The sequence below is a fragment of the Serinus canaria genome, chromosome 5 (assembly GCF_022539315.1).
Source record: "Serinus canaria isolate serCan28SL12 chromosome 5, serCan2020, whole genome shotgun sequence".
In the NCBI taxonomy this organism is placed as follows: Eukaryota; Metazoa; Chordata; class Aves; order Passeriformes; family Fringillidae; genus Serinus; species Serinus canaria.
This window is the reverse complement of record NC_066319.1, coordinates 59,657,669-59,674,389: the sequence shown is the minus strand read 5'-3', so window position 1 is coordinate 59,674,389 and position 16,721 is coordinate 59,657,669. Positions and strand designations below refer to the sequence as shown.

The 16,721-nt window shown below is 49.3% G+C and overlaps 1 protein-coding gene across 5 annotated transcripts in view; it reads right to left on the bottom strand.

Annotated features, from left to right (window-relative positions):
* Positions 1-2,892: 2,892 nt before the first annotated feature.
* Positions 2,893-16,721, bottom strand: part of FERMT2 (FERM domain containing kindlin 2) — a 52,667-nt gene continuing 38,838 nt past the window's right edge. For 3 of the 5 annotated variants that reach the window (XM_018907055.3, XM_009101612.4, XM_018907057.3), the window contains 9 exons: positions 15,024-15,158; positions 13,449-13,498; positions 11,135-11,259; positions 9,668-9,774; positions 8,733-8,954; positions 6,424-6,444; positions 5,833-5,957; positions 4,969-5,110; positions 2,893-3,173 (listed from right to left, as the gene is read on the bottom strand). In XM_018907055.3, the coding sequence (XP_018762600.1) occupies positions 3,000-3,173; positions 4,969-5,110; positions 5,833-5,957; positions 6,424-6,444; positions 8,733-8,954; positions 9,668-9,774; positions 11,135-11,259; positions 13,449-13,498; positions 15,024-15,158 (1,101 nt within the window). In that variant the 3' untranslated portion in view covers positions 2,893-2,999. The remainder of the gene's footprint in view (positions 3,174-4,968; positions 5,111-5,832; positions 5,958-6,423; positions 6,445-8,732; positions 8,955-9,667; positions 9,775-11,134; positions 11,260-13,448; positions 13,499-15,023; positions 15,159-16,721) is intronic. The other 2 variants (XM_018907056.3, XM_009101613.4) reach the window with 1 other exon arrangement.

The following is a 16,721-nucleotide window of genomic DNA, read 5'->3' as shown; positions in this document are numbered from 1 at the left end:
AGGATCATGGAGCAAACAACCACAAACCTCCTTGTCCTCTCTGCTGCCTGTCCCTGAGGTGGATCATCCTTCCCTTCCTGTGGGCTCCAGCTCTCCCCATTGCCCTCCTTAATCCCTTTTCCAGTGTGCTCCTCACGCTTCCTCCTCGCTCCTGTCCATCCTCAGCGTGTGACCACTCCCATCTGTGCCATATTTTATCTGGTATTTCTCCAGATTTTAGGAAAACCGCATCATTTTTTACCCCACTCTACTCATTACCTCTTGCATCTTTTCATCCAAGGAGAAAAGAAGTTTTCATCTAGGAAAATCCAGCAGAAAACTCTTGGAAAACTCCTGTGGATCACCTCAAACCCCCTGTGACCCTTCCCTGTTTCCTGCAGCTCCAGTAGCGCTTCCCACCCAGCTTCTCCCAGCTCCCACCCTCGGGGGCCGTGTGGGGAAGGGCTGTGCTTGACAGCAGCCTCTGCCTTCCCATGGCTCTTCCCCGACCTCCTCTGCTTTTCTGCTCAGCGTTTCCTGCCTCATCACCTCCCCCAGCTCCGGCCAGGCCGAGCCCTGCAGCCCTGCCTGGGGACCGAGGGCACTGGATGCACCTTTTCACCTCCTCTCCCTGCCTGACCTCAGGCTGGGCAGTAGGAGGTGAATGTTTTCAGAGAGGCAATAGGAGGTGAATGTTTTCAGAGAGGCAATAGGAGGTGAATGTTTTCAGGGAGCCATCCCCATCACACACCCAGCTTTGGAGCTGTTCCAGCTGCTGCCTGCCAGGAGCGCGCTCGCCGCCCTCCGCTCGCGTGTCTCAGAGCTGCCTGGACTTGCTGCATCCCAAAGGAGCCTGGGGGTGTGGGGCAGGACTGGGAGCATCCCTGGCACGTCCTGGGTGCTGCTGCTGGAGTGGGAGGAATTGCCCAGCCCTCCAGGCCACCCCTTCCTTATCCTGGATTTTATGGAGCAAGGGTGCAGCCAGTCCCAGGGCACGTGGTGTGAAAGGATCAGTGAGGAAGTGGGGAGATGAGTTAGTGCCAGGGGAGGCTTAGGTTGGATATTTGAGGAAATATTAGGGGAAATTCCTTGATGGAATGATGGTCAGGCACTGGCACAGATGCCCAGGGTAGCAGGGAGTCACTGGAGTGATGTAAAAGTTCTGTGGATGTGGCAGTTGGGGACACGGTTTAGTGGTGGGTTCAGTTTAGATCCTGTGATTCCCTCAATCCCTGGGCTGCTTCCCACTGCCTGGCCAGGGAGCAGGATCTACAGGGGACTAAAGGGGCTCCAGGAGAGCTGGGAAGGGACTGGGGACAAGTGACAGAACCCAGGGAACAGCTTCCCACTGCCAGAGGACAGGGATGGATGGGATATTGGGAAGGAATTCTTCCTGTGAAGGAGGTGAGGCCCTGGCACAGGGTGCCCAGAGCAGCTGTGGCTGCCCCTGGATCCCTGGAAATGTTCCAGGCCAGGTTGGACAGGGCTTGGAGCAGCCTGGGACAGTGGAAGGTGTCCCTGCCCTTGGCAGGAGGTAGAACAAGCTGAGCTTTAAGGTCTCTTCCAACCCAAACCATTCCAGAATTTTGTAACTTTTTTGTTGCTTTTTGGTGTCATTTGTTTCAGCAAACTTGGGATAAGGCAGCAGGAGGGAGCCCAAGGCTGGTATGGGATGACTCCATCCTATGGAGTTGTTTATGGCCTTCCCCTAGTACAGGTAGACCCCAAAAACAGGAGTGGCAGCTGAATGTTAAATAGAAGATTTGACTTTTATTTAAAATAAAACGTATTTGAACATAGTCTTGATACCACGGACTGTGGGAACGCAACACTGGATATTCCTTGGCATTAGGTGGGCACGGGATCCCTCCTCATTAGCATTAATGTGGGAATGGCTTAATGAACCTGGCATTCCTGGCCCTAGGGATCAGCTACTGAGGGTGTTGTGGCACAGCTCTGGAATCCCCTGTAACTTAGATCAAAATTTACTGGACTGAAATTGTATTTTTTGTGGGTTTTTTATTCCTTGGTTTGTCCCCGTACCCCTTCCAGACATCCTACAGTTACTGCTGATCTATGCAATATCCTAGCTGGCTTGTGAGACTAGTTACAAAAACTGTACAACTTTATAAAATTTGTGGTTTTTTACATTAGTTACACAAAAACCTTTACTTCATAAACCTTTTACTTCATATCGTAATGAAAAAATTTGCATATCAGAGGCAGAACAGTGACTATGCTGGTGAATACTAAAAGTGTCATAATACAATACGGTGTACAAATAAAATTAAAAAAAAAGACAATATAAATGATTATCAAAAGGCAAGTTAAACAAATAAAACCAAGCTATAACAGACTAACAGAAGATCATCTTCGAGGCCACACAAAACTATCCTCAAAGTCATGTCAGGCACCTTCAGAGTCCTGGTGTAGTGTGAGAGGAGAGATGGCAGCTCTGCTTGGGAGCAGGACGACTTCAAACAGGTCAAATGTACAGAATAAAAACACAAAAAAAAGGAAATAAAACACTCATGCATTAAACATGATAAATAGACTTCATATAGGTTAGCCCTGGATGGCTTTACAAGAAGATGGCTTAGAGTTCTCTTCAAAAATTGGCTTTTTAAAGTCAGTTAAATCTTTATCCTGATCTGCCCATCGGAGTCTGGATCTGTGGGTCACTGTCACCCTGCCCAGACACGGTCCTGGTTATAGCAAATTAACAGAAGTGCTCATTAGTGCACACAGATTAACTGGTCTGGTAATGCAGGAAAAAAACAAAACAAAACAAAACAAACTAAAAACCAAAACAAAAAAAAAAAAAAAGAAAAAAAAAAAAAAAAAGAAAACAAAAAAACAAACAAAAAAAAAACCCAACAAAAAAATCCAATTGTTTAAAAAAAAAAAAAAAGATACATTTCAAGCTTACTTTATTAAGCAGCATTATCTCAAAGGACAGCTTTGGAAAGTTAAACATGAATATGGCCATGGGGGTTCCTGCGGGGCGAGGCTGGCGGGGCTCACACCCAGCCACTGGTCAGTTTGTAGAACATCTCCTCGTCCAGGCTCTCGTTCTGGTCCTTGGCCCGCGTGGACAGGAAGATGTAGCCCCCGATGAACTCGTGCACCACCTTGCAATCCACCTCGGTGCAGATGAACGACACCCGCACCTCATCTGCGAACTCCACCGTCACCTGCCGGGCACACACAGCTCAGCCCCACCCTGCCTTCCGCAGGGGCTGCTGCTTCCCTTCTCCCTCATTTTTGGGGTGTTCACGGGGTTTTCTAATGCCTGAGCAACATTTTTTGGTGCCAATGTAGGAGTGAGCGCAGAGTGGGAGAGCTGGGGGTGCTCACCTGGAGAGGAGAAGGCTCCAGGCAGAGCTCAGAGCCCCTGGCAGGGCCTGAAGGGGCTCCAGGAGAGCTGGAGAGGGACATTGGACAAGTGACAGGACCCAGGGAATGGCTCTCGCTGCCAGAGGGCAGGGAAGGAATTCTTATCTGTGTGTGGCTGGCCCAGGTTGCCCAGAGAAGCTGTGGCTGCCCCTGGATCCCTGGAAGTGTCCAAGGCCAGGCTGGATGAGGCTTGGAGCAGCCTGGGATAGTAGAAGATGTCCCTGCCCATGGCAGGGGTGGAATGAGTTGATTTTTAAGGTCCCTCCCAACCCAAACCATTCTGGGATCCTGTGAATAGTAATTTGGCCCTGAGGATCCTTATGAGTTCCTTCCCCCTTTAAATACCCTACGACTCTTATTCAAATATTTAGATACTGAAATACCTTGTGTTGCCTTTTTAATTGTTTTCTATTTATTTATCCATTCATTTATTTATTTAAATTACCATTACCCCTTGTGTTCCCCCATGACTCAGAAAGAATCCCCCAGTGTGTTTCCACCTCTCCATGGTGAACACGTGGCCACACTTTCCCTGCTTCCAGAGAAACAGGGACTGGGCACAGACCTGTTGAAGTCTGGGCTTTCTTTCCACTCTTCCTTGGTTTTCTAAGTTGAATTTTGGCCACTGAAATACCTTATGGGGGCTGGGGGAGCTCATTTTGGAGTGACTGAACAAACCATTCATTTATTGATGCTCTTTCTCTTTTTGTCCCCCCATCACTGACAGCTCTGCAGGAGGGATGGGGATTCCCAGCAGAGTATCCAAACTGGATAATTGGGATATCTGGGCTTGCAACTGAGTCAAAACAATGACTCTGAGGCAGAGGGGGACGCTGAATAATTTTTCCAGCAACTCTTAATGAGCTGCAAACTGCAGGAGAACAGCCCTCACGTATCCCTGGCAGTTTTAATTGTGTGCTCTGCCAAAAAGGAGCCCAAAAATTTCTGCATCCAAATGTAACAGCAGGGGGAAAGCCCATCTCAGAGCCTGGGGAAGTAACCACTCTGTTTTGTTTTCTATTTACATGGAAGTCTAAGTTGTACAGCAAATGAAAGGAATTTTAGTATGGATAAGACCCTGTATATTTGTGTTATGGGTTAGGATGGAGCCCAAGCATCAGTGCTGAGGTTTCGCTTCATTTAATTGTGTGGGGTTCAGAGAATGGAGAAAACAATTCCTGGCTACAGGAGAGAAAGATTTGGGGTTTTTTCTTAAGGGTCACACACAATTCCACCAGTGCCTAAAGGGACTCCAGGAGAGCTGGAGAGGGACTTTGGACAAGTGACAGGACACAGGGAATGGCTTCCACTGCCAGAACGCAGGGATGGATGGGAGATTGGGAACTGGGAATTGCTGGCTGGGAGGGTGGTGAGCATGTCCAGAGAAGCTGTGGCTGCCCCTGGATGCCTGGAAGTGTCCAAGGCCAGGCTGGATGGGGCTTGGAGCAACCTGGGATAATGGTAAGGGGTTGGAACAAGACGAGCTTTAAGGTCCCTTCCAACCCAACCCATCTGGGATTCCAGGACTCCAGGAGTGGTTCCTGTCTCACTGACAGGAGCAGGGTAGAGGACAGGGTGTCAGGCACATCTCACCATTTTGATCTCCCAGTTGACATTCCACTGTTTCATGTTGCTGAAGCGCCAGGTCTTGACGGCGTCGCCCGTGCTGGCGTCCATGCGGATCAGCCGGTTGTAGGCGATGCCGATCAGCTCATCCTTCTTCCCACCCTGGAACCTGGCAGAGGGATTGAGAAAAGCAAGTCAGACACACAAACCCAGCAGCAGAGTTTGCTTGTAAAATCATTGTTATAAATCACAGCAGCTCATGTTTTTAATTTCAGCTGCAGCACGACTTCCCCAGCCAATCATGTGCACAGGGATGTCCTTGCCCATGGCAGGGGGTTGGAATGAGATGAACTTTGAGGTCTTTTCCAACCCAACCCAAGGCAACCCAACACAACCCAACCCAATCCAAGGCAGCCTAAGGCAACCCAACCAAACCCAACCCAACCAAACCCAACCCAACCAAACCAAATCCAACCCAACGCAGCCCAAGGCAATCCAATCCAACCTAACCCAATGCAGCCCAACTTAACCCAATCCAACCCAACCCAATCTGATCCAATGTAACCCAACCCAACCCACCAAATCCAATCCAACACAACCCAGCCCAGCCCAACCCAACCCAACCCAAGGCAATCCAACCCAACCTAACCCAGTGCAACCCAACTCAATCCAATCCAATGCAACCCAACCCTACCCAACTAAAGCCAACCCAACCCAACGCAATCAAACCCAACACAACCCAACACAACCCAATCCAACCAAACCAAACCAAACCCAATCCAGCCCAGCCCTGCCCAACCCATTCCACGATGATTCCAGGGAATTTAACCCACTCCCTGTAGCCATGAAGGACACTCCTCCAGCCCAGCCCAGCCCCACAGCCCCACCCACCTCGCGTTGAAGTGCGTGATGCCGAACTCCGGCAGCGACTGCCAGGCTTGGATAAAGCGCATCTTGGCCTCGATGAGGCTCATCTGGGCCACGTTCTGGTGAGCCTCCAGGATGCGCGCCGTGATCTGCGGGCGGCGAGACACAGCGGGGTCAGGGGACAGGGGACCTCGGTGCCACCTCCGCTGCCACGCGCACAGGAGTGGCCGGGGAGCCGCCGCGGATCTGAGCGCGGATAATCGATAATTCCTGCCCTGAGGTTTTGTTTCAGCTCCAACTGCTCAGAGCCCACGTGGAGCTTCCCACCTCCAGATACAGGAAAGCAAATCTAGATCAGAGCTGTCTGGAGGCAAAGAGCCACTCATGCTCCTGGGAACTTTAAGGATGTGAGCGAACAACGAGGCAATTTTGTGGTGTAGGGTTTCCAGTTTTACCCCATAAATCACTGGGGACTGTTAAAAACCTACCAGGGCCCAAGTGTCACGGGGAGGGTGCAGGTTTTGTTAGTGCTTTCACCGCTGCTCTCTAAACCAAGGGGGTTCTAGATTAAATTTATTTTAAGTTTATCTTAATTTTATTGTTGCTGTCACTTACCAAGTCTCTTACATAGCCTGGCTGAAGATGGCAAGGCGAAATGAAAAAATAAAAAAAAGAAAAGGAGGCAGAAAGAAAAAAAAGCAATCAGAAATATGGCAACAAAGCAAAGAAAAAGTGTAAATTAACTGCAAACGAAAGTTCAAGCAAAAAAAAAAAATCCAAAACAAACCACATGCACAATTCCTTAGGTGGAAAAGCAGCCAAAGGGAATGTGAGCAGGGACAAGCCAGCAGAGAGTCACTGCTCATGCTGGCCCTGCTGGAACACTGGAGTGATCCCAGCTGGGCCCTGGAGTTGTGGAGAGATGGTTTTGGTCCTGAGATGGTTTGGGATGGATTTCAGGGAAAGGTTCCTCCCCCAGAGGGTGCTGGGCACTGCCCAGGCTCCCCAGGGAATGGGCACTGCCCCAAGGCTGCCAGAGCTCAGGGGGGGTTGGACAGCGCTGCCAGGGATGCCCAGGGTGGGACTGTTGGGGGTCTGGACTCTGATCCTTGTGGGTCCCTTCCCACTCAGGACATTCTGTGATTCCTGCTGGGGGGTGAAGGGGAGGGTGAAGCTGCCAGTTCATGGGTGGGTTCATGGCCTCACTTTCCTCTCCAGATCTCTGCACAAACTCAAGGCCACTTTCTGGCTGGGGAAGCTTGAGAGGAAGCTCAGGAGCTCACTCAGAGTTCAGCAGACCTTTCTGTTTGGGATTTGTGGAGAAATGATTGGGATGCTGCTTGGGATAACAAGCAGATGAAGGGAACACCAGCTGTGCTCCTCAGAGATGTGTCTGCCCTTGCTAGCTCTGACACCAAACTCTGGCAGGGCACCTGGGAGCTTTGAAAATCCCTATTTTGAGTCAGTTTTTGTTTATTTTCATTTAGGATTCCAAATGCCAATGCCAACCTGCCAACCCTACGCTGCTGCACACGGAGACAAACATCACCCCAGTGCGTTTAGGGCTGGTGAGGACGCAGAGCCTCCATAAATCCACAGCCAATTCCCATTCCAGCACCTCCTGTGGGCTGCACAGCCTCCTCCTCCTCCCCCTCCTTCCCTGTGCCTCAGAAGGACCCTTGTGGTCAAATTCCTGACATTCCTGCAGCCTCCATCCCTCATTCCTCTCAGCAAACATCCTCTGCTGCTCCAAGCTTTGCTTCTGGCCACCAAAGAAAATCCTAAATCCACTGCTTAGTTCATGCCTGTGAGGGCCCTGGTGTCCACACCATGGCCACATCCTGACTGGGATCATCCCCATCGTGCCCATCCCCAGAATTCCATGGATTTTATTTTTATAACCAGGATACCTGCACAGTAAGCAAGTTTTCCAAGCTAATATTTTTCCAGGTGCCTCTGTTTTCCCGGAAACCTAGAAAGTATTTCATATATATAAATATATATCTCTATATCTATATATGTTAAAATAGTGTATTTATGCAGCCTCTCCTCCATCCAAGGGGATATAAAGGCTTATTCAGGAGAATAATAAGGGCTATATAAAATATAACTCCACTGCCAGGAAATCATCGTGCTGTGCCAATAAAAAGTTATATTTTTCCGGCTTCTCTGACTTGCAGCCTTCTTCTGGGCTTGGAGAAATCATATCCAGCCCCAGCCAGCAGCCTGAAGGATTTAAGTCACCAAAAGGCCACGGAGCAATGCTTTCCTTATTTTTGCTGCTGTTCTGACATATAATTCTCTTTGAGAGAATCCTGCATTTATTCCCAGTGCGGAACAGTTCAGCCCTGTCAGGCAGGGATGGGATGGAGTGTGGATGGAGTTCAAGCACGAGTCACAGCAACTCAAAACCAAAGCAATGTTCCAAGGACTGGCATTTGGAAGCAGTGGAAAAGCAAAGAGAGAAATATGCAAACCGTGTTACAGCCAAGTGTGGATAAAGCACTGCAAGCAACTGCAACTCCGCTGATCCCGGGGACTTCTCCATGGATTCTGTGCAGGGGAAGGGGTTTTAACCCCAGCACCGGGCAGAGATGGGGCAGCTGGAGCCAAACCATTATCAGCAGGGGCCAAACCATTCCCAGAACGTGTTTAAAATAAACAGCAACCAATTTCAAATGTATTTCCAATTGAAGGTTCCCCGCCGTGTCCGTGCACTTCACACAGCATGCGGCACAATCCCGGTGCTGGGTGCCATCCCCAGGTGCTGGATCCAAACCACACCCTTCAGTCCCACCTCCTTTTAGTAACCACGTGCATCCCAGTGAGTGAGGACATCCAAAACATCCAAACCACGCCGTGTTAAACACCAGTCACCGCCGGGACGCGTGCCCAGCCCAGCCAAGGCCACCAGCAGCACCTACCTGCTTGTTCTTGTACTTCTTCAGGTAGCGAGGAGACACCAGGCACTCGGGGTTGATGTCAGTGTTGATCTGCTCTGGGATCAGCTGTGGGTCTGGGTTCAAATGCTGCATTTTCAGGAAGGACAGGATGTTCTGCACTTCCATGCCGTAGGAGCTGTCGGCCATGGTCTTGCCCTTGGAGGCCAGGCGGCAGGCGGCCATCCAGCTGGCGTACTGCGTCTCCTGCCCCCCAAAACAGGGACATGTGTCTGTCACAGCCATGGGGGGACCACCAGACCCCTCAGGAAACACCCCATGGAGACCTCATTCCCCTCCCAGCCTCAGGAGACTCCAGCACGCACAAAGACAGGCAGAAACCCAACCAACGTGTGGCCAAAAAACACATGACAAAGCCAAGGTTATTTTCTGCTCTGAACTTCTAGGAAAAGCAGGCAATCCCCAATGAGGGGAGAGAAATGAAGCATCTGACTCCATCTTATCAGAAGGCTAATTAATTACTTGATTATACTATATTATTCTATATTATACTGCACAATATTACATTACATCCAAACTGAATCTGCACAAAGCACCCAACTCAACTCCACTGCCCAGAATCTCATGAGTGTCTGCTGACCAACAGACTGCACATGCCCTTGGTCCTGATAGGCCAAGGAAACAAAGCACCACTCTGGGTAAACCATCTCCATGTTGCATGCTACTCTGGCACACAGGAGCAACAGATGAGATCAGAATTGTTTTGATCATTCTTTTCTCTGCTTCTCTCAGGTTCAGAGAATGTGAATCCCACATGAACTCACAGGTGACTTGCAGCACATTTGGAATGCTGAGATCAGACAGGTGAGAGCATTTTTGTTTTGTTTTTTAAAGAACAGCCCCTGAGCAGGATGGTGGGAAAAGGCTGAAGAGGTGGCCAGTCCAAGACATGAACTTACGTTGTCACAGCGCAGCCAAATCTCGTTCATCCCCTCTGCCACTGGAATCAGGAGTTTGATGTTGAACTTCTGACCAGAGATGTTCACATCAGGGGTAACTTCACATCCTGCAATGAGGGAGATGGTGTTTAGCAGGGGTGTGAGGAACGATGATTTAAAAAGTGGCAAAGAAAAGTGAAAATAGGAAAAGAAAGAGCAAAGCTCCCTGACCCAAGAGTTGCTGGTGGCATCTCAGTGCTGCCAAAGGTTTGTTCCACACCTCTGATGGGATGAAGACTCCACACAGCACAGAGAAAAACCTATCAGATGTCCCTCTTTCCAAGTGCCAGGAAAATTGGGGCAAAAGCAAAACATGATCTGAAAGCAATGAAGCAAAAGTGAACCCACAGAACTCCTGGATCTTGCCTGGAATCAGAAAATAATCCAATGGCTGGAAAACACCCCAAAATCCTATCCAAAATGAAAGGATAGGAAAAGGTGACTGGATGGGTGTAGACTTTCACCCTGAATCCCCTCTATGTTACTGATGAATGATGGGATGCCATGAAGTGTTTCAGGCCAGGCTGGGTGGGGCTTGGACCACCCAGGTTTAGTGTAAGGTATCCCTGCCCATGGGAGTGAGGTGGAACTGGATGGGCTTTAAAGTCCCCTCCAACCCAAACCATTCAGGGATTCCATGATTTGGCTGTGAGCATCCTGCTCCTGGTGCCTGGAGAGCATTCCAAGGGGTTGTGTAAACACAGGGGTGATGAACCGACCCAGCCACGGCAGCGCGGGAGCCGCGCCAAAGCCGCCTCCCAGATTTCTGAAAGTGCCGTCACAGCAGATTTGTCAAAAGCTCCCAGAGAGGTCCTGGGGGCCAGGCCTTGATCCCACAGCAGCCTGAGGTCGCCTGGCATCCCCCCTGCTCCTGCATCCACGGGGAGAACACACAAGCTCACTGCAGCTCCGTGGCTGCTGAAGCAGGAATGTTTCACTTGACATAAGGACAGGCAGCCACTGCAGGAATTTCAGCTCTGGAGTGAGGCTGCTTCCAACCAGCAGCAGGGAGAGGAGGAGAAATAAAGGCAGCATAGGAAGAAAATGGTCTGTCCTTTCCAGTTTGTGCTGTGGGAGTCAGTGCATTCCTTTGGAGAGCTGACAAAAAGGAGAAGGGCAAGTGGAAGGTTGGAACAAGGTTTGGAAGAACCAAGGTTTGGAGAGCCATTCCATGGTTCTCCAAGCTCTCTTCCCAAGGTTTTGGGAGGCTGGTGGTGCTTCCCCAGGGGATCACACATAATCACAGTCAGAACTCCAAGTCTGTGCCATGATATCAAACCCAGCCACCTCATTCCTGTCCACACCTTTACCCAACCCCAGGATGGAATTCCGAGACGATAAAGAAGTGAGAAAACAAGATGCAGGAGGAGCAGCTTATTCCTGGAATAAAAAGCAGCTTCTCTTAGCCCAGCCTTGTGCTTCTCTTACCTCTCAGGTTCATCTGGTGAGCAGGAGTCCCGTTGGATTCCTCTTTACTTTTGTAGCAGGAGATGGAGGTATCTTTGAAGGTGCACCAGTAGGGCTTGTAGCCTTTCAACGTCAGCTTCTTGGGCCTGCAGGACACGTGGAGGGACATCTCACTTGGGCTGAGCTCCTAAAACAAGCTGCTCCCCTGGAAACCTCAGTGTTTCCTCAGAATTTCAGCCCTGGCAAGCTGCTGTCAGCAGCCTGGGTTATTCCCACTCCTGCCTGGGGGCTCAGCCATTCATTCACTGCTGGATCAAGGAGCTGAGCTCCAATTCCAAATTTGGACTCTTCAATCCTAGGGAGATAATTTGGGGCAAGGTGGGGGGAGCTGGAGGACTGTGCTACAAAAACAGAGGAGTCCATGAAGCACTGCAAAATCTGCCTCTCCAGGCACCACATGAAACTGGAACTGCTCTGCTCAGGCTCTGGTGGGAAGCAGCACTTCCAAGGACGTGTCAGTCACGCACACGCCTGAGTGCACTCCTTGTTTTCTTTTTAAACACTCCACAGCACAGAAGGTTCCCTTCTTTTCTGCAGAAACCTTGGGTTTTGCTCAATTCTGCAGGAGAACTGGTGGCCCTGCAATGTGAAGCACCCTGAACTCATCTCAGCACAAGCCCAGAGCCTTTAGGAGCCCCAAGTGTCAGAATATTTTAACCTTCCCTGATTTCAAAACTTTATTCTAAGGCTGGATCTGCAGCTTCTCATGTTTTCATCTCAGAAACAGCTGCTGAGAGTATTTTAGGTGGGATATTAAGAAGAAATCCTTCTCTGTGAGGGTGGGAAGGCCCTGGCACAGGGTGCCCAGAGAAGCTGTGGCTGCCCCTGGATTCCTGGAAGTGTCCAAGGCCAGGCTGGATGGGGCTTGGAGCAGCCTGGGATAGTGCAAAGTGTCCCTGCCCATGGCAGGGGCTTGGAACAGGATGGTTTTTAAAGTCCATCCCAACCCCAAACACTCTGGAATTCTAAGATTTCAGCTGGCAAGGGCAGTAACCTGGCTGGCAGGGGAGAGAGAACCATTCCAAATCTCTACAGCCACAGCAGGCACGTGCTGGGGCACCTTTAAAAATAAATATATGGAGTTAAATGTATGGAATACAAGGGACACACACTGCTCCCCCAGATCTCCTCCCCAGCTGAAGGGTGACAAGAGGCACATCCAAAGCTGGGACAGCTCCAAACATTGCACCATTCACACTGGATTTCTGGCACTAAAATACCACCTGAGCCCCATTTTTAGGAGCAAACAGAATTCTGTGTTCAATGTGACAGCCTCAAACCCCAGCCCCAGGGCTTAGGGCTTGCACTGAGTGAGGAACCAGCAGCTTCTGGCTGCTCCATCCCCTGGTGCTGCCAATTTGCAGGCAATTAGCTCCCAGAGTGCTGCCTAATTTGATTGGCAAATCAGCAGATCAAGGGGAAGAACAAGTTTTTTGTTTGTTTGTTTGTTTGTTCAAGGGAGGGAAAAATCCCCCACTGAGGGGCTGGGCACAGCCTTGCAACTTCATCCCAATTAAGCCAGACCACAAGCCCAGACAGAGGCAGAGACCTCATTAATTCACCTCTGGAGAGGGAGAAGGGGTTTTCAGAGCAGAGAGTGCCAGGTTCTGTCTCCAGAACCAAATAATTCATGAAATAAAGGTTTGTTCCAGAGCTACTTCACTGTCTGCAGCTTCTCCCCCCACCCCAGCACTATCCTGCAGCTCTGCTGTGAAATCCCATCAGCATTTCCAGCTTCCAGAACTTTCACTGCAGCAGGCAATAAATTGCAAAAGATGGTGGTGGCTGCCAAAAATGTTCCTCCAAGTGCAGCCGCCGCCGCTCCCGGTTTCCATGAACCACCAACCAAGTCAAAGCAAGCTAAAAAATAACCCCTAAATCCTGAGCAAGCTGGGAGAGGGGCAGAGTCAGCTTAACCTGCTCCTTTTGGCATGGAGAGACTGGAATCCTGGCTGGACAGAATTCCTCCTGCAGACCAGGAGGAGTCTCTGAGGGAGGTTTTTAGGTTTCACTCCTCATTTTAGGATGGTTTGTTCTCTCCTGGGCATTAAATGTGTTAAAGAAACATCCAAGCACACACTGCTGGCTACGGGGTGCACCAGAGTGGGAAAACATCCTGAATTTTGTATTTAAGAACCAATCAACTTAAGTATTGAATATTTTGAATATTTTAAGGCCGGGAGATAAAATTAAAAAAAAGGAAATTGAGAGGCAGGACCATTAATTATTCACAGGCATTACCAGTTCCACAGCAGCTCTTCCCATCAGCACTTACTTGAAGACTTTAATGTAGTCAGCCAGCTCTGGGATGGAAGTGATGTCACCCTGGAAATCAAAGATTATCCCAATCACTGGGAGCAGTGGGATCAGCAGGGAAAGGATGTGGTGCAGGGGAGGGAACCAGGAGCACCATCAGGGCTTAGGGGCTGTGAAACTGCTCCTGAGAAAGCCTCAGTCACTTCCCAGCAGTGGGAAAATGCAAGGCCCAGCTCTGCTGTTTTGGAAGCAGAGGACAAGGTTTGATTTTCCTTTGAGGAATTCCTGCTGCCTGGGGGTCACCATGGAACAGGGAATTTTCTCCTCCCTTCACTCATTCCTGATGCTCCAAACAAAAGGGAAGAAGCAGCTCTGCAGAGAACTAACTGGGATTTCTAAGCCTAGAAAGATTTTTTTTTTCTCCCCCAAAATTTTGAAAATATTGAGTTTAAATTCCCTTTTTTGCATCAGGATGGCAATTGCAATTCCCAGAAGTAAAAAAAAATTCCGAGGGGCAGGGAAAGGGAGGATTGCTCCAACAGCTTCCAGTAGCAGGACAGTTTACTTTCAGTCTGCAATGAGAAACTGTTTACAGATACCACAGGGGAAAAAAAATGCAGAATCTAAACAAACAATCCAGTAATTGCCCATTATCCGTATTCAATTACTCGAATGCATCTGGAAATGGCTCCTGCTCCAAAGCCCTATGGAAAGGGATGGGATTTTTTTGGATGAATCATTGTCCTCTTCACTCCTGTCTGGCAGAATCTGTTCCTCAGTGATGTGGTTCAAATCTGGTTTTGCGAAAGGAGTTAGAAAATATGTCTTGGTGATAAAAATTTGTTGTTATTTCTGGTTCATACTGCAGAGCTCTGCTGTTGTTAATGCCAATAAAGCATCTAAGGATGGATGTTGATTCAAAAAGACCTGTCATAAACACTTAAAAAATTATATGAAGTGTAAAAGTGGAAAATTTCAGATTTTAGGGTTGGAAAGAGACGGTTTAAATGTGCAAAATGCCTGGAAAAGCTGTGCTGGGCCAAAGCTGACAGGACTGAGTCCTTTTAATGCACTTTAATTTTCAGGCTTTATATTTTTAAAGGTGGAAAACCAGTGTTAAAATGACATATCAAGAAGAAAAACCCCAAATCCTCTGAAATACAGACCTAGGCTAAAATCCAGTCTAATAAAAATAGGGTTTCATAAGCCTAAATTAGTTCTGAAAATCCAGCAGCTGCTTTAGGTGCTGTAAAATGTGAATTAGAAACAGTGCAGGAGGAACCTCAGCGTGGAAAACTCAGTTATTTGGGAAAGTCAGTAGTGGGGATAAAAAACCCAACTTAATTTCCATTTAGTTTTCCATTATTTCATCAGGAGGGTGGCTTGGTGCAGGGGGGATCAGTAAGATCCTGGCTCCTCCAAGACTTTTCCAGATGCTGCCTGGGCTTCCCTCTTTCCAGAACTATCCCTTGGTATCTAAAATCCCTGTATTTTAAAGAAAAAATTACTGGGGGGTGGGCAATTAGAATTAGAAGAAAAATAGGAAATAAATGAGGTTGGATGCCTGGAAAAACTCCCTCCCTGCAGCCCTCACCAGGATTGTTGATGTCTTGCCACCTTCCAAGGTGATTTCCAGGTCCGAGAGCGCGGCGTCCACCTCGTCCACGTCCTTGTCACTGTGGTTCAGGTGGTTTTCCGAGGACATGATGGACAGCTTGTTGATGTGGTACTGCAAGGCAAGGCCAGGGTCACACCTGGGTGCTCCCGGGACCCCAGGATCCCACGGGATCATGGTGACACAGCCACCATGCTTGGGAAGCAGAGTGGGACACCAGGAGCAGAGGCCAGCAAATACTGGGGGGTTTGCTGGGACCATCCTGGGTGTTTCCAATCCAAGGAGCCTCCAGGCACTGATCCCTGAAGGAGATCTCTGGACCCCACAGGGCAGAGCTGCTCTTTCCACCAGGCTCAGATAGGAAGGGACCTCTGGAGGTCACCTGGTGCCACTCCCTGCTCCAGCAGGGCCACCTGGAGCTGTTGTCCAGGACCAAATCCACCTGGTTTTGGAGTAACTCCAGGGATGGACAATCCACAGCCTCTCTGGGCAAACTGGGTCAGTGCTCAGTCACCCTCCTGGAATGAAGGTGCTGCCTGATGTGCAGAGGGACCCTCCCATGTTCCAGGCTGTGTCCATGGCCTCTGCTCCTGCCACTGGGCACCCCTGTCCACCCCCTTTCCTGTCTCCCACCAGGTGTTTATGGATATTTTTAAGATCCCCCATCCCTGGAAGTGTCCAAGGCCAAGGTGGACAGAGCTTGGAGCAGCCTGGGATAGTGGAAATGTCCCTGCCCATGGCAGGGGGTGGAACAAGATGACCTTTAAAGCCCATTCCCACCCAAATCATTGTAGGATTCTATGTCTCTGCATCTGTTTTCACCCCAGAAAACCAAAACATCCATAAAATCTCACAGGAAGAACCGTGCCCAACCCACTCTGGAGCACTTGGATATAAACTGAGTCATTATATTTCTGCTTTCCTCTCTTTTTTCCTGGGAGGGGCCCTTGGAGCAGGCAGCCCTGCTCCTGAGGGGGATATTTCTGCATCCTACAGCTCCAAGGTGTGCCAGACCACACGGAAGAAATGCCTGCCATCCTCTCATGGAGTCAATAGCAGGTGGAGCATTTATGCCAAATCACACAGAGCATTTCACAAACCAGATAAATAAATAGTTCTGGGAAAGCCACAGATTATCCCCAGCTGGTTTGGGGGCAGAGAGCCAGAAAGGCACAGTTCAGTAACCCCGTGTTTGTATGGGATGGGTTAAGAAGGACAAAACTAGAAGTTAAGATAGATATAAACATATTTGGTAAGATCAGGTCAAGTTCTTTTTCATGAGGGATAATCAGTGGCAAGTATTTAAATTATCTCATAAACTCAAGTGAGGATCTGGAGATGGGAAATGACTTCTTCCAACTCCTACCAGCATGAGACGGCCAAACTCCCACCAGAGACAAGGTGAGGCTTAAAATATGATTTTAAATTGAAGAAGGGATGGTTTAGATGGGGTGTTGGGAAGGAATTCTTGGCTGTGAGGGTGGTGAGACCCTGGCACAGGGTGCCCAGAGAAGCTGTGGCTGCCCCATCCCTGGCAGTGTCCAAGACTGGAGCACCCTGGGATAGCAGAAGGAGTTGGGACTGGATGGGCTTTTTGGTCCCTTCCAACCCAAACCACTTTGGGATTCCACAATTTCGTTTATCAGATTAATGAGCAGAGAAGTCTGAGAACAAAAC